The sequence below is a fragment of the Dreissena polymorpha genome, chromosome 6 (genome assembly GCF_020536995.1).
Source record: "Dreissena polymorpha isolate Duluth1 chromosome 6, UMN_Dpol_1.0, whole genome shotgun sequence".
NCBI classification, from domain to species: Eukaryota; Metazoa; Mollusca; class Bivalvia; order Myida; family Dreissenidae; genus Dreissena; species Dreissena polymorpha.
The window spans coordinates 107,674,085-107,702,052 of NC_068360.1; the positions used below are offsets into that span (position 1 = coordinate 107,674,085).

The following is a 27,968-nucleotide window of genomic DNA, read 5'->3' on the forward strand; positions in this document are numbered from 1 at the left end:
GAGCATGTGTTTGTTAATTAGGGCTTGTCCATTCTATTAGTCGTTGTATTGGCATACGAACAAGATTGTTTATTTATTACAATGTGTATACATTGTTTATCTAAAGGCTGTACATAATTAGGTCAGAGAATCGTTTTATTTGTATGTAAATTTGTCATGAAAAACGCTGTGAATTGTGTTATAGGATAGCATTCAGTATATCGAAGTGACATCGAATAATAGGGCCAGCTGAAACAAATATAGTTGTGTAGTGAAACGAAATTGTTAAATACTTCACGTTGCTTGCAACTCTATATTATGCTCACACACGCATGTAGATAAATACATATTAATATGATATTATTTACATTGAATATTGATATTAACTTTTATATTACTTTAATTATTTATAAACATGTGTTTCACTATGTTGACACAACTATATTAGTAAAAACTTACCTATGGCGTGTCAAACGTTGCTCACACACGCATTTAGATAAATACATATTAATATGTTATTATTTACATTGAATATTGATATTAACTTTTATATTACTTTAATTATTTATAAACATGTGTTTCACTATGTTGACACAACTATATTAGTAAAAACTTACCTATGGCGTGTCAAACGTTGCAAAATTCAATGTTTCCATATGTATGTAGTATAATTGCATATATATGTTGTATAAATTCATATATTTATGGTAAAATCCATATATATATATTTATATATATATATATATATATATATATATAGTATATTTGAATATATATATAGTATATTTGAATATATATGTTGCATATTTCCATTTGTGTGTGGTATAATTGCATATATATATTGTATAAATTCATATATATATGGTAAAATCCATATATATATGGTATATTTGAATATATATGTTCTATATTTCCATTTGTGTGTGGTATAATTGCATATATATGTTGGATAATTTTCATATATATGTTGGATAATTTTTATATATATGTTGGATAATTTGCATATATATGTTGGATAATTTTCATATATATGTTGGATAATTTTCATATATATATAATTTGCATGCTGAGAAATATTTTAACGGGTATGACTAAACAACGGATATGGCTTTTTCGAGCGTGAAGTGCGTTCATCAAACATCATGGCCGACAAAGACATGTGAGTAAAATGATTACGCATTTGGTTTCAAATTCTGAGTCTCAAAAGGCAAACAAATATTAAGTTTTGGAGCATTACTACAGTATGAATGTGCACATTGATAAGCCTTCAATTATTTGTAACATTATGGTGTTCTTTCATTTTGTTTGAGCAGTATCTATTAATTCGGATATGCACACTTCGGCTTATTTTTTTTATCATGAAAGACGGTGGTTTAACAAATGCAATTTCCTGTAATTTCATCTTCTTCCAATATTTTATTGATATAATCTGGAGTATCATCGATTTTAAAGCATGTTTTTGCCATTTGTTAAAGAAGTCTCTTTAAGCTAAACTGTATTTTCAGTACATTTGTTGTCAGTATTGATGGACAGGAACATCACATCATAGCATCTGCAACCCTTGTAGAGGCCCTGAATTCAGATGGTATGCTTAAACTTATAATATTTGTAACTTGAAAAAAGCAACACAATTATTATGTCAAATCTGGAAATAATAAGTGTGATTATTGTCAATCAGTTACCAATACTTCAATTTCCATTTTATTCATGTAAAATAAAATAAACCTTACCACCTAACTGATGCTCAATCAGAGCTCCAGATAAGGTTTTGTGAAATTCTTAAATTACTACCAGATTTTCAAAAATAATTCTTAACTCTGAAATTTTATTCTTAACGTTACTACTAAGTTTTGGAAAATATTTCTTATTTTTTCTAAATGACCTAAAAATAAATAATAATGGTTATTTTCATGCAAAAAATCAAAATAAACATACTAGCAACTTAATTTATACGAGTTCAACAGTGTCTTTTCAGTATTATACAATTTTATTTTTCAAATACCTTCATATGCCCAAACTGTGCTTAGATTGCATGCCTTAGATGAATTTTTACATATTTCACAATTAAAACAAGACTCCCCTTCAATCTTTTCAGCGATTAGCCACGGGACTTGTCCCTTCCACTCGTTCAATGTTTTTGTGTGTTTAAGTTTGGACCCGTCGTGTTCCGTTTTTGTTTAGCTTTTCCGACTGTGTCGGCAACTGAACATACAACATCGTATAAGATCTTTTCTATAATGTCTTTCTAAACATTTAACTTCGGCTCACTTTGCGTACAATATGTTAAAAGCGTGTTTTGGACGCTTTGCAGTTTTTTAGGACGCTCTCTGGGCGCCGCCATTGTTTTTTGACAGATAGACTGTATACGCCGCTTTTATTGGAAAAAATGCGCTTTGTTAAACAAACCCGATAACCATTCTATATAAGCATCCTAAAGATCTTTAATACGCGAAAAGAACTCAATAAAAAACGATACGAACCGATGTAAAAATAATATTCGTAACTTGATTTTGTAATTCTTAATGGTACGACAATATTTTAAAACAAATACGTAACGGACTTGAAAATAATTCGTAATTACGAAAATACGACCCTTATCTGGAGCTCTGCTCAATTGATCATTGTCCGCTCGGTTACTAGTTACATGTACCTCGGGTACATGTAAGTATTCTTACATGTACCCCGGGTACGGAAAATATACTCAAACGTACCCAGCCAATTTTAGACTGTACCCGACTGTTTATTCCCGCCCCCAAAACACGCTACCGATTACCGTAATTACGAAACAAACTGCTGTTTTTAAAAAAGTGCATCAACATGCTTGTTGAGTATGAGTTTCGATAATATAGATGCCATTTTCACAGAAAATGAAATAAATATGAAAATAATTAATTAAAAAAATAATTGCTGACAACGATCGATTTAGCGCTAAAGTTCCCGGGTATGTATGAGTATATTTACCGTACATGGGGTACATGTAAGTTTGCTTAAGTGCACATGGGGTACATGTAACTAGTACCCGAGCCGACAATGACCAATCGAGCCTAACTGACCATCCCATTTCTTATTTACGCTCTTAAAGCCTCTTTAAACATTGAAATGTGTTCATCATTATAATTGATTGAAGATGTGGTGACACTTTGTAGTTCAGACCATTCAACCAGGCAACATGCCTATGAGTACATTTTATCTGTGCTGAGGCAAGGTTTGTCATTCACATTTTTTCTTATCTCTTTACTTTCAAATGAAACTTGCAAATGTGATTGATTACATGTTTAATGATACTTAGGGATTCAAACAATACAAAAATGTTCATGTGCTTGTATTTTTTTCCGATTGTTTATTGCGAAAAAAAGTGATTGATTTGTTTTAATTTCAAAGTGAACATTGTGATGTGGTCACTTCCTAAAATACTGAATGTTTTGTAATTGGTAATACATTGGGTAGCCGCACATGCGCGTATATCACAGAAACTTGCTTTACTTTCTGTCTCAAGAAGCACAGAGGTCAGGAGGCATCTAATGCATAAAATCATTTGCGGACCTTTTTATGACTATAATTACCGTGTGTGTAAACAATGTTTACCAATACTGTACATGAATTGATTTATTTTGAACTTAGTTCATTTATGTTTGTTCATTTTAAAGACAAGCCTCTACATTTAAAATTATTTGAAAATTAAACATCACAATGGAAAATGCCATATTGCAATGTATAAAAAAATCCTTTAGCTGCTGAAAGAGATTTTATTATCCCCCGCCATAGGCGGAGGGATATTGTTTTGGCGTTGTCCGTCCGTGCGTCTTTCCGTCCGTCCGTCCAGCACTTTTGTGTCCGGAGTCATATCTTGGAAGTGCTTTGGCGGTTTTCACTTGGTATGAGTATATATATGGGTAAGAGGATGATGCTAGCCAAATGGCATTGTACACCATCTGTTAATAACGGACTTGTGGCCCTTTGTATAACACTTTTGTGTCCAGAAGCACATTAGAGGGGGATATCAATTCAACGGATTTGCTTGTTTTCTTTTGTATTGCAGGGAAGACAAGTACTGGTTCTCCTAGTGATGGTGGTGACGGTGGTGGTGGGGGAGGTAAGGCTGTTGGTGATGATGATTGTGATTAAGACAAGGATTGTAATGCTGATACGGATAATTCTGATGATGATAATGGTGACCATGAGTGGATAATTATACACCCACAAACGAAGTTTAGGGGGGTATATAGGAGTGAGCTTGTCTGTCTGTCAGTCGGTCTGTCTGTCGGTCCATATTAAGTGTCCGCTCTCTAATTCAAGTTGTTTTCATCCGATCTTCATTAAACTTGGTCAGATGTTGTATCAAGATGATGTCTAGGTCAAGTTCGAAAATGGGTCATGCCGGGTAAAAAACTAGGTCATGGGGTCACTTAGTACGTTTTAAACATTCAGCATGGTGTCCGCTCTCTAATTCAAGTAGTTTTCATTCGAGCTTCACCACACTTGGTCAGAAGTTGTATCTAGATGACGTGTATGTAAAGTTTGAACAAAGGCCATGCCGGGTAAAATTAGGTCATGGGGTCACTTAGTGCGTTTTTAACATTGAGCATGGTGTCCGCTGTTTTATGTGAAGACAACATGCAAAATATTCTGTGTCAATGCGGCATGTGGGGGTATTCGTTACGTCTGTGACAAAGCTCTAGTTTATGATGTTTATGATAGTTGTGAGGAAGATGATAGTCATGGTAAGGATGGTGAAGATGGTGACAATTATGATTGCGATTGTGGTAATTATGATCATGGCAATAATAATTATGCTTAAGATTGTGACAATTTTAATGATGATGATAAATGAGGATGACAAACAGGGCGGGGGGGGGGGGGTAATGATGATGGTAATAATTGATGATAGTTATGATGACGCATAATTTGGTGGTTGTATTAAGGGTACATGTATTGCTGACAAGGATCATTATAATGATAATTGTGGTGACCATGAGCAGATGATGATTGATGCTGCTGTTGATGTTGACAAAAAGAAGGATTTATGATGGTGATGATAAAATTCATTGAGTTAATTTCCTACTTTGTATTTATAACACAAATACATTTTGAGGAATGATCATTATATCACACATTTAACCTGTATTGTGTTATAAATTAAATCTTATTGATACAACATAATAATCTCATGCAAAATCTTATGACCAACCTCCAAAAGTGCAGCTTTCTCAAACGCAACATAGAAGTTGGCCTATCATGCTGTGAATGTTACCACACCCTTTCACAATGATTCTTAAAGGAATGGTCATGACCTGCTCAAAAGTGATCAAAATTTGAAGTGTGTATGTAGGAAAGGGTTATGATATTTAACAGTTCTCTATTATTCACAATGTATTAGTGTTTATGTCTTGCCATTATTTATAGATGTGTGTTAATTGTAATTGTTTTTAGATGCTGTAATTATACCCCCATTACAATTGGTAATGGGGGCTATATAGGAGTCACTTTGTCAGTCTGTCTGTCTGTCCCAAAATTTTATCTGATCATCACCAAACTTTGTCACAAGTTGTATCTTCATGATGTGTAGGTCAAGTTTGAATATGGGTCATGCCTGGTCAAAAACTAGGCCACGGAGTCACTTAGTGCGCCCCAGGGTTGGTAATGGGGCCATGCATAGTTGAGATTCACCGTATTGTCATAAGAGAGGTTCAGTATCAATATGAAATGAATCGGTGTAAAAATGAAGAAATTATAGTAAAAGGATATTTTGGGTGGGTGTGGTATATGTGAGCGGGGCGCCCCAGGGTTGGTAATGGGGCCATGCAAAGTTGACATTGACCGTATTGTCATAAGAGAGGTTCAGTATCAGTTTGAAGTAAATCGGTGTAGAAATGAAGAAGCTAATGTAAAATAACCTAAAAAAATGAGTGAAAATCTCTGACCCGGCCCCACCCCATTCCCCGTAACTTACAGGGCTCGACATCAACTTTCGAAGCCACTTGTCCAGTCGGACAAGTAGACCATAATTTTACTTGTCCTGACCAAACAGCAACATGTCCTGACCATTATGTCTTATTCTGCTCAGTACTTTGCAAAATAATGAAATAATATTAAATGCTCAAATCATAAAGACTTGAATCGTTTAAAAAATACATGTAAACATAATTGTAGGCAATTTCAATACAAAAAGAACTGACTAGAATAACAGGAAAACTCAAGATTATTGATTTTTAAACATAATACAAAGCCATAATACCTGACAAAAACTTGTGTGTTGCCAACATCAAACAGAATATGTTAAAAGTTATGTACATGTACAGTACTTAACTGATATTTAAAAAAACAAAATCATTCTATACATAGAGAGGACGTCACTACGTTAATTGTCTGTAAAACGGGTGTGTACCGTAGTCGTAAAATGCATATTCTTTTCAAGGGAGAATATTCTTGTTATCTTGGCAAAGAAAAAAATGTTAAGGGTTGCTTCCCTTGTGAACAGTACAGTGTAGTACATGTATCACATGGAACTATCGGAATATCTCGGGCTTCGACGATTAAACGTATACAAAATATACTCGGAAAATTGAGTGATATCTCCACAGAAATAATGGCTTTAAAGCATTTTTTCTAAGTTATATAATTTTAATGATCACTTGTCCCGTGGGACTAGCAAATTCTTTATTTACTTGTCCGGACAGTCGGGCTACCTTTAATGTCGAGCCCTGAACTTTTGACCCAGGGGTCAGATCAAAATTCCAAATAGTGCAGGGTGGCATATATGCTCATAGCTACCATGTGTGTAAGTTTCAAGGTTCTAGTGCTTATAGTGTAGGAGGAGATAGTGGCCAGGACGGACGGACAGAGAGACAGACGGCGGAGATAACCACAATAACTTTTTGAAAAGCGTGGGGATAAAAATCGCCATAAATTAACTTCTTATTTTGTGAAGACAGCATGCACAATATTCTGTGCCAATGCAGCATGTGGGGTATACGTCACGTCTGTGACAAAGCTCTAGTTGTTTCCTGTACAGACTAGTGTTTTATCTAAAGGCTATATTAAATATTTGTTTTAATGTTTTTTAGAGTCTCTGCCTGAGAACGAAAAACCAGAAAGATACTTCCAGTACTACATGGACAAGATCACAAACCCTGCTCCTGCTTGAACTGTACAAAGCAAATGTAGATAAGTTCAACAACCCCCTGTTAAAAAAACTTTGTGTGAAGAACTGTGCAAATCTCTTAACAGTAAAGGTTTTTAATAGCAAGCATGTTGAAGGGAGACGGAAGACCATCGTGGCAGCTTATCGTTGAGCTAAAGACAGCAACAGAGCGACGAGATCAAAGAGCCATAATGTGATACTAAAACATATTGTGATGGAATTTGACACTTATAGCAAAAATAGATCTAACATTCGATCATCAGCTCAAGTATGGAATGATTACTTAGTGATGATTAGAAGTGATCTATGGATTTCAATGAAAGTAAACCAATAAAAACAAACACAATACCTTAATATTGATATGTTATGTCATCATCATAGACATTTTTAACATAAATACCTTAAACAAAGGTCACCCATATGATATTATGTTTCAATGGTTTTTAGCTCGACTATTATATATGAAATATATATAGTGGAGCTATCCTACTCACCCCGGCGTCGGCGTTTGCGTTCCTGTTAGCGTGCAAATGTTAAAGTTTGCGTACTACCCCAAATATTTTCAATGTCCCTTGACATATTGCATTCATATTTTGCATACTTCTTTACCAACATGACTCCAACCTATATACAAGAGCAGACAACTCTATCAAGCATTTTGTAATAATTATGGCTCTTTTCCCACTTAGAATATGCATATTATTGATAAATCTATGTTAAAGTTTGCGTACCACCTCAAATATTTTCAATGTCCCTTGACATATTGCTTTAATATTTTGCAAACTTCTTTACCAACATGACCCCAATCTATAAACAAGAGCAGACAACTGTATCAAGCATTTTGTAAGAATTATGGCCATTTTTCCATTTAGAATATGCATATTATTGATAAATCTATATTAAAGTTTTCATACCACCTCAAATATTGTCAATGTCCCTTGACATATTGGTTACATATTTTGCAAACTTCTTTACCAACATGACCCCAATCTATAAACAAGAGCAGACAACTCTATCAAGCATTTTGTAAGAATTATGACTCTTTTTTGTCTTAGTAACTGAATATTTTTTTGAATTTTGTGTTCAGATCCACTTGACTTCTAAAGTATCAAAGCTATTGCTTTTTAACTTTAAATATTTTCTTACTATCATGAGGGTACTGTACCTGCCAAGTTCATTTTAACCTTGACCTTTGAATGACATTGACTCTCAAGGTCAAGAGTTAATTTTACTTACATTGCCATAACTTCTTTATGTATGATCAGATTTTATTAATACTTTGACAAAACAACACTTACCTGTATACCACAATGGATTCCACCCAAACAATACCCCACGCCCAAAACCAGAATCCCTGCCCCCCCCCCTTCCTCTCCCCCCAATGTTTTTTTGTTTTCCTTATTTAATTTTGAAAATCATCTAATAAATGACCACACCCCACATTATACCCCCCTCTCAACCCCCCCCCTAAAAAAAACAACATTTTTTTTTTCCTTTTTTTATTTTTGAAGGACCGTCCAAACTTCCCACCCAAGCTATTGCTATCAAACTTGAAATAAAATCTTATTAGTTTGTTTTATGTCTTTACAAATGTTCAATAGATTGTGGAAAATATACCTGAACTATTACCTTGACCTTATTGAATAATATGAACAATTGCCCCATGATGGCTTACGTTATACTGTCAAGTACTCGAATAGTCGAGCGCGCTGTCCTCTGACAGCTCTTGTTTCTTAATACATGCATTTTTAGGTAATTATTCTTTGTGTGCAGTTCTGAATATATTTTAACTAAAATTCGAGGTTAAACATTTGCATTCCAATTATAAATTGCATGCATGCAACTTAAAAAAAAATTCTATACATTTCAGTAGGAAGCTTCCAACACTTTAGCATGTTGCATTCACTCAAACTTTTAATGAAATAAGTGTCAAATTCCAAATCATGGATGATATTATTATTATTGTTGTTGATTTTTAGCTCGGCTGTTTTCGGAGAAACTCCCGAGGTATTGTCATAGCCAGCTTGTCGTCCGCCGTCAAGCGTCGTGCTAAAACCTTTACATTGGCTCTAAAATCAAAGTGCTTCCACCTACAACTTTGAAACTTCATATGTAGATGCACCTTGATGAGTTCTACACGCCACACCCATTTTGGAATCACGAGGTCAAAGGCCAAGGTCACTGTGACCTCTAACAAATAATTCTTACAAGCTTTCATTTATTCAAAACTGCACCCGCTGCCGAGCGTGGCACACATTATGTGGTGCTCTTGTTGTTTAAAGATATGTTATCGTTTGTTATGTAATTTGCTATAAAAGTGGAACATCAATAGCTTTTTAGTCAATTTATTTAAAAGCAATAGACATTTTTTCAAGAACATAGAATTGCATACATGTGAAAACAATTCTGTAGGATACACAAATACCTTATCATTTAACAGACATATGGACACTTCAAATTTTAGCTCCACTGGCCAGAGGCCAGCGGGGCTTATGTCATGGTCCTGTGTCCGTCGTGCGTGCGTCCGTGCGTGCGTGCGTTAACTTTACCTTAAAACATCTTCTCCTAAAGTACTGGTCCAATTCTGATCAAATTTCTCAGGAATGAACCTGTGGTGAACCTCTTTCAAATTTGTTCAAATTATGCCCATGAGGTCAAATTTGACCCTGCCCCGGGGGGTCACAAAAAATGAAAATTTGCTTATATAAGGCCTATTTTGTGAAAACTTTCAAAATCTTCTCGTCCATAACCATTGAGCCTAGGGCTATCAAATTTGGTACGTAGAGACATCTAATAGTCCTCTACCTTATTTCTTCAAATTATGCCCCTGGGGTCAAATTTGACCCTGCCCCGGGGGTCACAAAATTGAACATATGCTTATATAGGGTCTATTTTGTGAAAACTTTCAAAATCTACTCGTCAATATCCATTGGGCCTAGGGCTATCAAATTTGGTATGTAGAGACATCTAATAGTCCTCTACCATATTTCTTCAAATTATGCCCCTGAGGTCAAATTTGACCAAGCCCCGGGGGTCACAAAATTGAACATATGCTTATATAAGGCCTATTTTGTGAAAATTTTCAAAATCTTTCGTCCATAACCATTGGGCCTAGGGCTATCAAATTTGGTATGAAGAGACATCTAATAGTCCTCTACCAAATTTCTTTAAATTATGCCCCTGGGGTCACATTTGACCCTGCCCCGGGGGTCATAAAATTGAACATATGCTTATATAAGGCCTATTTTGTGAAAACTTTAAAAATCTTTCTGTCCATAACTGTATGGCATAGGGCTACCAAATTTAGTATGTAGTGACATGTAAAAGTTCTCTTCTTAGTTTGTTCAAATTATGCCCCTGGGGTCAAATTTGAAACTGCCCCGGGGGTCACAAAATTGAATATATGCTTGTAAAGGTCTTATTTTTTTAAACTTTAAAAATCTACTTGTCCATAAACATTAGGCCTAGGGCTACCAAATTTGAAATGTAGTGACATCTTATAGTCCTCTACCAAGTTTGTTCAAATTATGCTCCTGGGGTCAAGTTTGACCCTGCCCCGAGGGTCGAAAAATTAAACATATGCTTATATAAGGCCTATTGTTGGAAAACTTTAAAAATCTACTTGTCCATAACCGTATGGCATAGGGCAACCAAATTTGGTATGTAGTGACATGTAATAGTTCTCTTCTTTGTTTGTTCAAATTATGCCCCTGGGGTCAAATTTGACCCTGCCCCGGGGGATCACAAAATTGAACATATAAGGCCTATTTTGTGAAAACTTTAAAAAATCTTTCTGTCCTTAACCATCGGGCCTAGGGCTATCAAATTTGGTATGTAGTGACATCTAATAGACCTCTACCAAAATTGTTCAAATTTTATTCCTGGGGTCAAATTTGACCCTGCCCCGGGGGGTCACGAAATTGAACATATGCTTATATAAGGCCTATTTTGTGAAAACTTTAAAAATTTTCTTGTCCATAACCATTGGGCCAAGGGCTACCAAATTTGGTATGCACATCTTATAGTCCTCTACCAAGTTTGTTCAAATTATTCCCTTTGGGTCAAATTTGACCCTGACCATGCGGGTCACAAAATTGAACATTATATACACTTATATCTTGCTTTTTTTGTAAAAACTTTAAAAATATTCTTGTCATTAACTCTAGGACCTAGGGCTACCATATTTTGTATGTACATGTAGTGAGATATAGTAGTCCTCTACAATGCTTGCTCAAATAATGCCCATGGGGTTAAATTTGACCCAGCCCAGGGGGTCACAAAAGTGTACATGTGCTTAAATAGGGCCTATATTTAAGTATTTGCACATGCAGAGAATATTTGTTTCAGCCTTTTTTCAGCAGTGGAGCGATACAGGGCCATCATGGCCCTCTTGTTATAACTTGTAATTAAAAAATATGAAGATAAATGCATGATCAGGACTCAAAACTAACCGTCTGATTACAAAATAATGTAAACAAGACTATTGCCAAGCAATATATGTCCCCTACCGGCTCCACCATTGTCAGAAATATACATATATATTTTTATATATTTGTAGCCAGAGCCACCAGATTTTTTTATGTATCAAGCAAATAAAATGACGTGCACAATGTCCATATTGCCATCTATCCATGTTTCAAGTTTCATGAAAAAATATGAAGAATATGCAGGATCCAGAAAAGTGTGCAGAATCCACCATTTTCAGCACTATTTCTAGTCTATGTGTTGCCCTAGAAACCAGAATTCTTGACATAGGAACAAAATGAAATGACGTGCATAATCTCCATATTACCATCTGTCCATGTTTCAAGTTTCATGAAAAAATATGAAGAACTTGTAAAGTTATCGCAGGATCCAGAAAAGTGTGACAGACTGACGGACACACAGAGCGCAAACCATAAGTCCCCTCCGGTGAAACTAGTAGCGGACAATAACTACTGAGCAGTTTTAGTGAAAACCAAACATTTTTCAAAAGTAATGATCAATGACAATTTTTATTAGTATGTTTCATTATTTTTAATATACAAAGTTAACCAAACTAAATTGTCTCAACAGGTAGAACAGAAACCGAAAGCTTATTAATTGATTTTATCGTTAACTGCCTGGTTATAATTGTTCTTTTCATAACGCCTTCGACATTATTTTGAGGTACAAATAATGAAAAGTTATTATCGTCGTTTTCAAAAAGAATGCATAAATTATGCAGCATGCAACTTGCAATGACTGTTTTGACAATGGACTCTATATCCACCTTATCAATAAACATAAGTCTGCAAAATTTACTCTTTAACATGCCAAAGCTCTTTTCTATGAGGACACGGGTGCCAGAAAGGCTTTGTTGAAGTTCACCTGTTTCCTTGAAAGATGACCATTATCGCGAAATGGTGTCATCAAGTATCTAGAAATCGGATAAGCTTCATCTTCTATTGTGTGATTCATTCCAGTAAACCCGGGAAGTGCAGCATATAAAGGCGAGTTACGGAAAACGCGTGCATCATGCACCTCTCAGGCCACCCTCAATACACATCTGTGGAACGCCTGTCTTCTCGACAAACAGCTTGCAAGATTATTGAATAGTGTCCTTTTCTATTGAAGTAGTCTGGAGACCTTTTCATTGGTGCCGAAATTTGTATGTGCGTCCCATCTATTGCCCCCCAAGACTCCAGGGAAGCCTTTCTTATTTTGAAATTCATCAATCACAGTCTGCTTGTCATTGTTTGATGGCCAACATATTACTGTCTTAAGAAGACTGTCGCATAAAACTGTCAGCATTCTTCGGTTATGGTCTAAGAAAGTTGACTTTGATACGTTAAAACGGCCTGCAATAGAATTTACTGTCTTTAAATTACCCAAATACCAAAGCGTCATTAGTAAGTCCTTATCCAATGGAACTTGTTCACGACCCCCAGTTGCAATCCTTCTACAAAGCTGATCATCAGTTGGAATTCTTTCCAGAACTCTTTCAAAAGTACCCCTTGTCATGCGAAAAAAGGTCTTAAAGTCATCTGGGAGGTACTGATTTACGGTGACTTCAACGTAGTTGGCCACTTTCGGGACATCATCTCTGCAGCTGAAAAGAAACCAAATTACTAGTTAATAAATGGATTTAGGTAAAAGCCTGTTATATTGCTTTAATTACGTCATGCTTATTAATACCTTAAAACTCAATATGACTTTTGTGCTTAGTAATCTTTATTACTTGTTCAGAGCATTTTCAACCCAGGACCCTAATACAACCCTGTGTCATTAAAATTGCAATAATTATTCAAATAAAACTCAAATTTGAGTTCAGATGTTTGTTTTCATGGCTATGTTAACATCACAGGTCTTAAGCATGGTCCTTAGATGTTAGGGAGTATGGGTATACCTCTTTGGGTGATGCAAATTCTTTAGCATCTTTATTGTTTTTATAATTAATGAATTCCGACTATTAATCCAATAAATAAAAGATATACGTTTATTGGTAATTGTCAATAGTTAATACTCGGTATATACATTTAAACTATTCATGTCCCGAGGCCGAAATTACTGTTCTTTATATTGTCCGAAATTTAGTTTATATGAAATAACATTGAATATAACAAGTGAATTCGTTAATAATGGTAGAATAGATATTTCTCAAAACGTACATTGCTGCATATAGAGCGGCGAATCGTGGCATTGTTCCACTAGCCTTATCAAAGAGCAAGTCCATTTAATTTTCTTCAAGTCATTTATCATAATGGTTGAATTAATTGTGTTTCCGTCAAATCAGTATGATTGAATAGCGAGAAGTGCCCCTTTTCAAGGACAGGGTTTTCTATAAACGGAAAGGGTCTCATATGTTTTATTTTGAATATTTTCCAAAAGATACAAAAGAAATGTACTAATAATCTAAATAAAGAATTCATACATCATTATTGAAATTTCAGCATTAATGTTCATGTGGCATTTTCGTTCCACTTAAAGCACTTTAAGCGGAATTTAGCCGTCTTCGCTTTTCAGCCACGCCTGTTTATTTCCCAGCATGCAAATTATATATATATATATATATATATATATATATATATATATATATATATATATATATGAAAATTATCCAACATATGTATGAAAATTATCCAATATATATATGAAAAATATCCAACATATATATGAAAATTATCCAACATATATATGAAAATTATCCAACATATATATGAAAATTATCCTACACATATATATGCAAATTATCCAACAAATAAATGAAAATTATTCAACATATATATGAAAATTATCAAACATATATATGAAAATTATCAAACATATATATGAAAATTATCCAACAAATATATCATTTGAATTTTGCAACGTTTGACACGCCATACTTACCCTATCATTCAATGTCACTTCGATAAAGATATATTCACATTGCAATCAAGCACATAATCTCCAAGTAGATTCTGCATCTCCAAAACGTTCAATAGTTTAATCAATTGGATCTCTTCAAATGTGATTTACCCCATTAATTATGTTATAGCTTATGGATGTGCATACTATATTTTTTCAATACATACATTTTATATTTCAGCATTAATATTTTTTGTATAATACTCAATGTGCAAAGTATATTTTAGGTACTGATTGAATCGCAATAAGAGTTTACACATTATGAAATATCTTGTTACACGGCCCCACTTAACTGAATTGAACTGGTCAAATTGTTACACGTGGTGATGAGTACGGTTGACTCATTTACGTTACAAAATATATTGTATTGTATTGAGCATACATACGTGTGCTTTTGTTTTATATATTCTTCGAAAAATAAAATTAGCGGTTAGGGAAATGGAGAAAGTTAAAGGTACATAGATAAGCATAATGCAGTGTACATAATTGTTGTTGTAGCGAATACTTCCGTTGACTGGCCAAACATCCTGCACTGCAATACATCACTCACCTTCTTTTAATTGCGCATTAACAAATGTGGGCTCAGTCTTGTAAAGTCTGCCTTTATGTAGACTTATGTCATTATGATTAAGTCTGACTCCGTCAAAATGCTGTCTCTATTTAGGTAACGCTGGTTGGGCGTAGATATCGATTGCAGACAGACCTCGATTTTCTTTTGTTTCTTCGACTATTGTTCTGTTTCGCTTTCCAGCTTCTTGATTCTGTTGCGTGTTAAACGATCTACCAGTTCGTCGATTTTTGCATTCTTATAGCCCATGTAGTTCTCTTTCGATTTAGATTTAGCTTATCAGGTTTCTTACCATCTCTTTCTAGAAATAACTGCCTTTTAAAACCCCTATCATCAATTTGTTTAATCAACTCGTAGACGCTCATCGTCTTACATCATGTCTTCAAATTTCCCCAATCCTGTACATCGAGCCGTTACAATGCACGTGCATATATATTCAGATGGCTGGTCTTAATGTCTATTATTATCTTTGCTTGTTCATAGGACTGCATCTTATTGTTTCCAGTTCACGGATAGTGAATGCTACACTCCGTTTCTGTTCAATTTTATCTTGTACAATAGCATTATAATTATTTGTTTCATTATTCTTAGTTTTTGTTTGTTGTGTATTGATTTGCTTGTCCCTAGTTGCTGGATGCGGTGTTTCGATATCAGACCCGAGTTCTCATTTGAAACGCTCTCCAGTCCGTTTCTTGGTCCTAGAACCAGTACCATATGTCTTTCCCCGAAGTGGGGATCGAACTCGTGACCTCCCGGTCGCAAGGCGGCCAGCATATCCATTACACCACGGCGACCGATTTAACTAATCCTTTCAATTTTATAGTCTATGATTGTAATGACCTATATGACCCATGCCTTCATAATCCCTGATAAAAAGTCTGAAAAACGCTCTTTATATAAAAAAATGTCCCGATCAAAGTGTGTTATACGTTTGAATGTGTTTTATATACACAACCGAAATAATTGCGAATGACTGAATGAGATATGTATACTAGTATTATGTACATATTGGACACATTTTCAGGCATTGATTCCTAACGAGGTTGATTCCAATTTGCGGGCCTACTACGACAAATGTGTGGAAGTGTGTTGGTTGGCTGCGGTCCAAGAAACACCACTTTTCATGAATTTCAACACGAGTGTGCTATTTGACGAAACGCTATTCGAATACTTCACTGTGCGAGGCACTTTTGTGGCGTTCCTGGTAAGCAAACTGTTGTTAAATACAACACTGTTTTATTAACATAATTTAAGTGATATTGGTGAATTCAAAAGATTTCAGACATAATAAGCAATGCGCTGATGTTTGATTGTAATATTATACAACCACGAACGGTATGATACCGATAAACATAAAAATAAGTAAACTTAAATAGCGATGCATGTATTAAGTACTGCCTACACATGTTTATTTTGTCTAAGAATGGATTGGAAACACTAAATCTTACAAATGAAAGTCATCAACTCTGTTAACTTTTCTTTGAGTGTTCAACAGTCATATTGTGCATAAACGGATATCCGACAATATTTGATGGTGCAGTTTAAATTAGCAGGAAATGGAGATGGTCATCTTGGAACAAACTTAGGCGAAAATGTTGTTGTTTTTTTAATTTCCGGGGTATTTTATGTCAATACTAGACTCAGCGTTCAATTTTATGGAAACATAATTTCCAGGCCGACTTTCCAGTCCACACATGTTTACATGTAAGGAAAAATAGAGGGCTATCAAGCTTTACTTATCATTTATCATTGTAAAAGTACCATTCTAATGTGTTTTTAAAAATACATATGCGTTTTTTATATTTGTGACTTTTTTTTACTAATTCTGTTAACGTTGTATCAACCTACAGCACTGTCCATGTTAATTTTGGCCTTGTTTCTGCTCGTGTAAGGACAAATTAAATACATGACGGGCTAATCGTATTAAAAGTGGCAGTCCCTAAACATTACTATTGAAAACCACAGTAACTTTTATTGTAATCCAAACTGGCACTGAACAACCCCAAAAATTTTGCATCAATGAACATTGTGCATCATAGAACATTGTGCGAATGTAAAACGCATTCAAATACAATTTATTTTGTATAGGGTTTTCAAGCGTAATAAATACAAATTAAACGGGTTTACTTTCTAAGATTTATCGAGAAATATTTGCTAAGTAAATAAATGATAAATATATTTTACTTTTGCTAGCACTGGTACGAATATTTTATTCCTTTGATAAAAAAATCGTCCACGGTATGAGTTTTAACGAAATCAAACATGTGTAAATTTGCAATCTCCTTAGAATTTAGTCTCCACTTGCTGAATGTAAGTTTGCTTCAAACGCTCATTACCTCATCCTTCAACGAGCGATACAAGCATGTGTGTGTCTCTTGATTTAGAAGTGCACACGATTAGATTAATTGTTAAGCAGTATTATTCAATTGGACATGATAATGCACATTATGGCTAAACACGGTTATAGAAATAAACTTATGTAAAACCAACAAGAATCCCTAGTTTAAACCCCCTCCCCCCATAAATAAACAAACCAAACAAAATAATATTTTAACAAGTAACAACTAAACAATTATATTTTTAATACAATTTTTTGTTGAAAGAATACCAACGAGATTGAGGTCACTCAATCATATAATTTATAAAGCTATGCAATATATCCCTACTATCTACGAGTTCTACGATTATTTTAAAACAAACGATTCTTATACAATTTATGATGGACGCTTCATAAGTTATTTTCATGTAACACTCAAATACCTACCTTAAGTTAGAACTGGTCAAACCATAAATATTAAAATGCGTGAATAACCGTACACACTATGAAGCCTTAAATCAATAAAACAATAATTTTACAGCATACATTATTTCAACGATATCAATAGTATCTGCAGTCTGTTGTAAATTATTTAACTGTGCCCTTGACACAATCATTATTCCACAAGTTTGGCTCAATTATCCCAATCATAACAAACAAAGGAGTCCTACAAAATATCAACACATTACCGAGCATTTATGCTTTTCATGCATCCAATTATAAAAAGTGGGCCTTATGGAAAAAAGTACTAAAATAGTCAATTGTACAATGTCATTTTAAACATATACTCCAATTTTAAAATAATAATGTTCATTCATCACTTGTAATGATGCGCTTTCGTCACATTTTCTTGTCGTAAAATTTAGTGTGACAAGCGAAACATATTTCAGCACTTATTTTAATTGTCTCCCCTGATATGAAAACATCAGACGTCTCCATAAATCCAGTGGTGTAGATATAAATGATCAACAAAACTTAACATGATGTCTTAAACTCCATATCTATGGGTACGCCAATGATACATTTTTTTTAAATATATGAATGTCCGAAAGATTTCCAAACTTCTCATGATGGCTTTGTTTTGCTGCTGTACCTACTGGCACATGAATAAAAGTAAAACTAAATAAGTCTCTATGAAAGACAACATAAAAACGTCCGCTTTTACAATAAGCATTATCAAAGATTAACATTTCCAAACCATTGCCAATTTCTTAAAAAAAAACAAAAATAAAGCAGTACATGCAATTCAAGCGGTGTACTTATTTATCAGTCGGATTATAATTCTCATCATCGAAATTGACCTATCAAACAACTTTTTAGGCGATAATTAACTCCCCGTTCTAACCTATGGGGCTAAAATAGACTAATTCGAAACACTGGTATACGTGCATTTAAATACATTGCTCCGAAGAACATTACTTGCGATTCTGTCGCGTCTTTCTAAACACAACAAAAAGTTATAAAATATACATTTTCGGTGTTTTCTGTATGCGGATAAGGTCCAGGAAATTTGTTCCAATTCCATGTAGCAAAGAAATATCACCAGAAATAACGATGTTTCTTGTTAAACATGAATAAAACAACAAATGCAGTATGCGAATAATGATGTTCTTAATTACTATTGTAAACCGAAATAACACATTCATATCGATATCGGCAATAAAACCTTGACTTGTCATGAAACTAATTAGAACTATGTACATACATTCCTGTAAACACACTTTTAAAACCACTTTTGATTGGACGAAATGAACAGACAAAGAAAGCTTTTAACATTAAACATGGCATTTGTGTTGCCCCCCTTGACTAAACACTCGACGTTAAATATTGTCCGAATCAACCAATTTTTACGAGTATACAATGGTTTGGAATAACTTTTGTGTTCACACAGTGACCGATTGTATAACTTTACTCCTTTAGGTCGGGTTCAGTCATACGTAAACCATTTCTTATTTCGTTGCTCATCTTGTCGATGATAAGCGCTTAATTGAAGATGAAGATCAGCCTGTTTGCTCGCTTAATAGCTTATTTTTGTCGAACTGTTCTAAATATGACACATAGTCCATAATCTTAATGAAGTATTGATAATTAAAACAATAGTCAAAACTTAACTTCAGGAGAAAGGTGAAATTACCATCTCACACATTGCTATTCACATCGTATAACATTTCAAACGTATTTGACAGGTTATTAAATTTAACATTTGTCAGTATTGGTACACTGCGCACGTTAAATGAATACGCTGAATATGTAATGTAGCGATGGCTGTGACCTACCGTACCAACAGGCATCACGACCTTGATTATAGACGTCTTGACCCGAGCAGCAACAAAAGTCACGGTCTCCAAAAAAGCATGTTCGTAAACAAGGTTAATATTATGACCCTTGAATTGCCTAAATGTTTAAGATTTACGGTTGTATTCTTTTTTATTTCGAAATGTGGTTGATTTAGAACGGTGACATGAGAAACACAATGGCGGGTAAGTGAACGCTAATCACAGCATTGGATTATCATTCTCTAGATTTTAAAATTACGTTGGTACCAAGACTTCCTGCCTCAATGTGTGATGGATTTTAATTTTATCCCCTAGACATTTACTGTTGTTTACAAGACGCAAATCGGCTGTGGAAACCCCAAATATATCATAATTAATTGGCGTTGTATTAAATTAATTGCGGATAGTGTTTGGGGTAATATATTAATTAATATAATCGCAGAAGGGATCGATAGATGTGGAAATAATGTTATCAGTACAGTTAGGGAATGACATTTTTTTATATCACATTTGACAGCAGGTGAAACTCTATGTGCTCATTTAACTTTAACATTTCGAAATGTAAATTCAAGGGAGTCAATACAATGTATACAATCAAGGGAGGTATTAAACTATACAAAATAGTCCCGTAATGAGAAATAAATTCCCCGATAATGTCAATTAGTTCACTCACGTCTTTACAATTAGCAAGTTTGCAATGTTGACCCATTCAAACAAAGGCTGCTAAACAACGGATTGAGCATGGGTAACACTCGGCTAAATACATACGTATGCTTTATTTTTTTCAACTGTTTCACAGTTTAATAGATTTCATTTAAACCATCTTTTGAACTACAATTATACGTACTCTTATGTATGATTTTGATCAATTCGATGTACAAACAATGAACTCAACTAAGTCAATTGTATTTTGATTGAACATCAAAACGAACACTAAAGCTGATTTTTACATAATTACAAGAGCTTGTCACAGTAGTGCCAAATCACCGCCGAAATGTGTTTGCTTGTATGAAAACATTTGTTTTAGAGAGCAGAATAATATTTGTAAAACATGGCACCTGTGTTATCCTTTTATATTTCAAGGATCAGTTAGTAATATAGTGTTGAGGTTATGCTGTAGAGAATAAAATATACGAAAAAGGAATAAAGGGAGGTAATTAAAAAAGAAGACTATAAACAGTTACTGTTCTTGATCACTGTACTTTTTCCTTAAACTCAATTTACAGTGAATACTTCAGTGTTAAATAAACATATTATTGTAAAACTAGATAAAGGGAGATATTAAAAATTGAAAAGCTAAAATAATTACTATGAAATTAAATTAAATATAATTAACAATTATAAATAATAAAATAAAAAATAAAAAAATAAAGGGAGATAATAAAAATACGGCCGAAAGAGTTATGGTTTATGTTCACTGCACTTCTTCTAGTTGCCATCTGTTTATATTAATAGTTTCAAGTAAATCCATTAAGTAGATTTAGAGCTATGCTCCGGAAAATAATTTACTTTGCAATTAAATAAAGGGAGATTATAAAAAAAACTAAGGTAGATAGAGTTATGGTTCTTAGTCACTGCACATTTCCTATTTGCCATCTGTTTATATTTCAAGTTTCAAGAAAAGAGTTATGATCCGGACAAAAATTTACTTTGAAATTAAATTAAGTGAGATAATTAAAAAACTAAGGTAGATAGAGCTATGGTTCTTAGTTACTGCACTTTTCCTACTTGCCATCTGTTTATATATCAAGTTTCAAGTAAATCTCTTCAGTAGATTTAGAGATATGATCCGAACAAAAAAATACTTTGAAATTAAATACAGGGAGATAATTCAAAAACTAAGGAGACAGAGTTATGGTTTTTAGTTACTGCACTTCTCCTACTTGCCATCTTTTATATTTCAAGTTTCAAGTAAATCCCTTGAGTAGATTTGGAATTATGCTCTGGACAAAGTTTCGGACGGAAAGACGGACGCACAGACGGACGGACAGACGGGCGGGACCAATTACTATATCCCCTCTTAAAAAATTTCGGCGGGGATAATTACTTCTATTCCATGTGAGCTATATAAAAAACGACAACAACAACCGTAGTTGCAATTTAACAGTACAGGATTTTAAAAATGCATCGGGTACAGAAGATGACGAAGGTGAAACTTTCAAGTTTCGACTTGATACATCTTTTGCAGATTAATAATGTAACATAAATGATGAGACATCAATGATGAGACATCATGTGTCCGATAGTGTGTTTATGTTTCGAATGTATTTATTATGTGAAGTTTATGAATATTGTTCGATTTTTTAGAATGATATTGCTCGTTTAATGACTATTTGCTGAATCATCGATTTTTTTTAAAGAGACGCATTATTTCTGCTCTAGAGGACATGTATGATGTTTATTACGCAATCTTAATGAAATGTAGTCAAAATGTGTGTTTTTTTTTCAATTATATCTAGGCCAAGTTTGACCCTTGATCATGTGCGTAAAAACGGTATATGAGGTCAAAGTTTATAAATCCTAAATTCCTACAATAAATATTATAAGCTATGGTTCTCATATTTGAATACATCAGGTATGGACTGCCCTGCATGTGAATGAGACTGGGCCAATTATGAGCAAAGGAGTAGCACAAGGGAGTCTAGCTAGAACAACAGTCTAAAGGACAGCTTTGAAAAGGTATTGTGAATGCATATACAAATCAGTGTGACAATTAATAATTTTAGGCTTAAATAAATGACACTTGCTGATGTCAGATATCGCCGTCTTCTTCGAGTACCTATCAATAACAAAATAATGTAAAGAACTGCTTTATTTAAAGTTCCATCATAAATGTATTTAATATACCTACTTGGTTTGGTTATAAATTTTTATTTCTCTCATGTATGTACAAAAATAATACAACTCCGAAAACAGTGTCAATAGATATTAAGTTCTGTCCGCGAGTCATTTGTTAAAGGGGCCTTTTCACAGATTTTGGCTTTTTTTTAAACTTATTCATTAAATGCTTTATATCGATACATGTAAACATTGGATCGTAAAAGCTCCAGTAAAAAATCAAGAATAAATTAAAAAAAGGAAAAGAACATTGCCCGGAACAGGTTTCGAACCAGTGACCCCTGGAGTCCTGCCAGAGTCCTGAAGTAAAAACGCTCTAGCCTACTGAGCTATTCCGCCGAGTACACGTATTGACGTATTTTATACCTTATATAAGCAATCTTCGTAGTTTCACAAAATTTAACGACAAAACAGAACTCTCCAATTATTCAATCGTTTCGCGTTGCAACGCTTTATAATTTTTAGGTTTTAAAATCGTCAAAAGATGCATATAATGGCTATATTAGACCATGGTTAATGTTCAGTATTACTGTTTCCTCACAATTATCATAACTAAAACGAAAATTTGCGAATCTGAAACAACTTTTTTTCAATTTTGTCAATTTACCAAAGCGTGAAAAGATCCCTTTAAAGGCTAATTCAAACAATATATTGGAATTCCATATTAGCCAAATTTTAATACCGGTATTTGCCTATTAAGGTCATGTTTTATATCCTTTATTCTGCTTTTGTTTATTTGATCTTAATTAACATTATTTTAATAAAATAATTAGGTATTACTGATAACATTACTTTCAACATGGTTAATAGAATATAACAAATATCTTTAACATTGTAAATTGTTTGTTGCAAAAATCTAATTATTATAGTATATGTAGACATTGTATGAACATGTTAAAGTTATTTTTAATTGCTCTGAGACACTTCTGTTGTGAAATACGTCTTTAGAGAAGGTCTTAACATTGTTACCTTTCCTAATAAAATACTTAAGTATATTATAAATTATATTTTTAATGCGAAAGGAAATAGGCAACATAAATATAAATTTTGAGAGTATTTACGTTTTAGTGATACTGTAAATAAGCGCATCTGAGCGCATACAACTAATGTGTAACTTTAAGGACACTGTGTTGCGCGTCGTCCGTCAGTGCGTGCGTGAGTTTTTGTGTGCGTTAATGTTTCTTTCACCGACTTATCCTCCTAAGTTCCTGTACATATTTCAAGGAACAATCACAGCAATGATCCTAAGGGACCCCCTTCTAAGTTTTTAAAGCCATTCTGGTCGGTTGCAGAAGTAGCTTACCAGAGTCTCAATCAGTTTGATTTATATTCTTTCATTTATCATATATTGAGTGGTTGACACGTTAGCTATATTGAAGACCCAACGACACAATTTGTAAGCAAATATTTCCAGAATGACGATCTTGATTAGTCTCGATTAATGTTATACTGTAATGTTCTTTCATGGTTCAGTCTTGTTCCTTATAGATACGAGCCCCATTCGCAATTTTGGAGCCTACTGTGACTGTAAATGCAGACGTAAGATCAGCGTTTGTAGGTTATATGTTACCAATGTCTTGGTGCCTACAACTACGTTTATGAATGCGTCTATACATCGATTAAAAGAAATACATGATGTGTGATGTGCGAATGTGTTTGGGAATTTCGAAATAGTATATTACTCCAAAATCAGTTTCTTGTTTTATATTGTGTAAACAGTTGGTGCAAAATATTTGTTATAATTATTGATTCGAATTCGATTTCCTTCTTGTGCATTACATAATCGAGTGAATTTATATTTTTTGCATCGTAATTGTGAACTTTTGTGTACTAGTTGTCATTGATTTCTAGGAAAATACCTTGCTGTTATAAAGATTGTTTTCGTACGGTATGGTTGATGTTACACAAACGTTTCTCTAAATTGAAGTAACATATATGTGACATATGTATAAAACACTCCGTTCATACAACAATTGTTTGCTAATAATTGAAACAATTAATGTTATATTTAAAAGTATTTAAAGTCAATGTCTAAAGTTATTTTCTATGTTTTAGTTTTCTGAATAAATTTAGTGAAGATCAACTTTGTTATTTTTATCAGAGACGTAGTTATCTACGTCTCTGTTTTCTATATCGAGAAAATCATAAAAATTGTAATATCCTTAACATGTTATGTGATATCTGAGAGCTAATTTTCTTTTATTCAATGTATATTTGTACTCTGGCGCATGTATATTCAAACAAATTCAGTGAGAAATAGAGAATACTATGTTAGTGTTATCGTGTTCCTGAATTTATCCGACGAGTTGAAGAAAGGTTTACATGGCGAGGCTTGCTGAGCCGTGAGAGCCTGTCTGAAACGAGACGGATAAATTCAAGTTCACAATCACTATAACATAGTATTCTATTTATCCTACAATATTTTTGAGTTTGTTCCTGATCCAATATTTTTTCTTTACTCTTTAATTGCTAAAAACAATAGCAAGAACAGTTTAATTAACTGAATCTAACCTTGAGTAGGTAATATTAAACTTGTTTGTGTTCCCCTTTAACGCCTCTCGAAACAATTCCACTCAAAGCAGAGTACCAAGACAAAATATCGCTATATGCATCGATTCAAATTTAATCAGCTTTCCAAATGTAACACACTAGAGTAAACACAGGCGATTTTGTTCAAACTAAAATTCTAGTTAACGACTGCTAAATAAACAAAATGCTGCCATTTTGAATTTACTCGTCAAGCATGATTCTGAATTTATCCCCGCCAATATTATTAATTTTAGTAGATAAACAGCTCTTCTTTTTACACTTTTACTAATTGGCATACAAATCTCAAACATCTTCTGCTTATTGTTCTACTCACCAAAATTGTTTAACAACCATGTTTGTTTTCTTCAAATGTTGTTTGCTGCCATGACGAGAAAATTCCATTAAAATTATGCACACATTATTTAAATGTACATTTCTTCATTGCCATCAATCTTTTCCATTTTAAATCACTTGGTGTAAGCAGGAATTTCTTTTTTTTTTTGATAGACATTCTTTGGTCGAGTGACAAAAGAACGACTTATTCATCAAAGAAATAACCCGTTTAAGTCAACATCAATTTCTTTCGAAAAATTAAATAACATATTCACTGACACTTTTCTTAATCCGTCAATTGTTCAACAAAACATCGCGTCATTCGAGTACATTCGACATCAATAAAATCGAAAATTTCAGTCTCACCGGTTTCATTTCGAGTAATGTATTCCAACACATTTACTCACATTGTTTATAATAATCAATCGTAAACACAAACAATCGTACCAAATGCAGACATTAGCGTCGTTGACCTGAATGATGCAATCAAGTGATTTCGTCAGCTGTGTAGTAAAATAAGGTCTAGCTGTGTAGTAGAATAAGCACTTTTCTAACATATTAGGCATTGTGTAAGCTTCTTAGCGTCGCAGTAAGAGTGTCTGGCTACCACGCCGGAAACTAGTTCAATCCCACGTTTGGTTCAGGATTTTTTCTTTTTTAGCTAACGAATTATAAAAGAAACGCTGCATTTGGATATATAAATTACGGCTTTTATTTTACATACGGTAGACTGAATATTGAAAATTAAATATTCCATTAATATTTAAATTTAAATTTAAGAACAAATAAACGAGAGATGAAAGACCACAAAAGTAATCCTATGTACATGTACTAGCCGTTGGATAAAGGCACTTGTTGACTAAACCTTATCTTATCCAACGGGCCTTAATTTTTTTATATTAAAGTCATTTAGCTGTAGGATAAATGAACATATTTACACAAATGAAGATGATATTGGGCTGTAAACATTGGCATATGCTTCCAATACAGTAAGTATACATGACCCGCTGTAGGCTTATATCAAGGATTTAATACCATGGTTTACTGTACATCATTCAACTTAAACTTAAAACATAGCCCCAAATTGATTCAGTTTATCATCCCAAAATGGACTCATGCAAGATAAAGAGTGCAAATCCATGTGGGCCTATAAAGGCCGTCCTTTCCCGTTCAATATCGTAAGAATTATACGACCCAAGGCACGCTTTATGACAAGCAGATCGACCCCATTATTCACCGCATATGGGACCAATACACAGTTTTCAAATCTCATGTGAGCCTTGAAAGGCTGACCATGCAGACACCACATATGTAAAACACAGATACAACTGTATGTCCAAATGAAAGTATAATATATAAGCCATATTGGGTAATAGGGAAAACAGTTTGCAAAATCTTTATTTTGCAGGCGTAAAAGCTTACCATGCGGACCAATATCAATGCCGGTCGTCGCGACTCATAATTGTAACGCAAATATGGTCCCACTGTGGGTTCTTATGGAAGAAAAAACGTATATAGATTGCAAATTATATCGGCTACCCATGCGGGACCCGTATCAAATCCTATACTTAAGACAAATATGGGTATTGACGATAAAGCCCTCTGTGGGTTATCATAGGTCCCATATATTACCCATATGTACCCATTTGGGTATCACAAATCAAATGTTGCACTTTATAGGCCGACCGTAGTTATATATTGGTTATACAGGAAAGGGTCATATTGGATTCTTATGGGATCCAATATATCCATATACTAACCCATTTGTGACATGAATATATTGTTTGCAAAATCCACTTTTGACGTTTGTACTTATTTAAAAATGTTATCAGCATTCAATGTTCTATTATTCCGATGTTCCCATTAAGAATATTATATCGATAATGAAGTTCGGTGATATTGTTTAATTTAGTCAAGCCTATTTTGTTTCCTGTCCAACCATTTAAACTAATATAAAACACGCTTCATGTCGCACAAATTGAACTCAAATACACATCCTCAAATTCTTTAAAACGGAGTTGTGTGTTTTCTTTTACACGAAATTATGCTGGTGGAACTTAAAAATCAACTTAATAGCTTTGGCTAAATAATGATTTGTGTTATTTCAGAAGAATCACAAAGTCAGCTGTTCGGCAACACGCGTTAGAATTTTAAAAATCCCCAAAGAAGATTACCACTAACAATGACATTCATGTGTTCATGAATGATTGAGGAAATATTGCAGACAAAAGTAACATAATTTGTAGCAGGTTCTGTTTTAAAACAAACACCTTCGATTTTTAAACTATAACGCATACTTACATCTTGTTCTATGTAATACATTGAAATATCTTCTAAGCATTTTGATTGCAGAAGTAAGTCAGAAGTCAGTATCAATACTCATTTAGCACAAGCCATGTATGTACTACCATACTTCACATAAAGAATTGTTTCCGTTGAAATATTACGAAAAACATGTACATAAGTCATGATCTGCAACTGATAATGAACTTTCAATATAGTGTATTGCTTGAACAACTACACAAACCATACCAAAGCTTATCATACGCACAACTACAACCGACGTTCGTGGATATCAGTTCAAAGTGGTGTGTCGTGTATCTTTAATATATTCGTACT

At 33.9% G+C, this 27,968-nt stretch overlaps 1 protein-coding gene and 1 long non-coding RNA gene across 2 annotated transcripts in view; both read left to right on the forward strand.

Moving 5' to 3' along the window:
* Positions 1–24,418, forward strand: part of LOC127836455 (uncharacterized) — a 38,342-nt gene extending 13,924 nt beyond the window's left edge. Inside the window, exons 7-9 of the mRNA XM_052363100.1 lie at positions 16,081–16,260; positions 22,225–22,328; positions 23,976–24,418. Coding sequence (XP_052219060.1) covers positions 16,081–16,260; positions 22,225–22,311 — 267 coding nt within the window. The 3' untranslated portion in view covers positions 22,312–22,328; positions 23,976–24,418. The remainder of the gene's footprint in view (positions 1–16,080; positions 16,261–22,224; positions 22,329–23,975) is intronic.
* On the forward strand, positions 1,114–3,184 carry LOC127836456 (uncharacterized). Its single transcript, XR_008028771.1, has 3 exons — positions 1,114–1,138; positions 1,485–1,564; positions 3,131–3,184. It is a non-coding gene; the product is annotated as an uncharacterized LOC127836456 (long non-coding RNA).
* Positions 24,419–27,968: the final 3,550 nt, after the last annotated feature.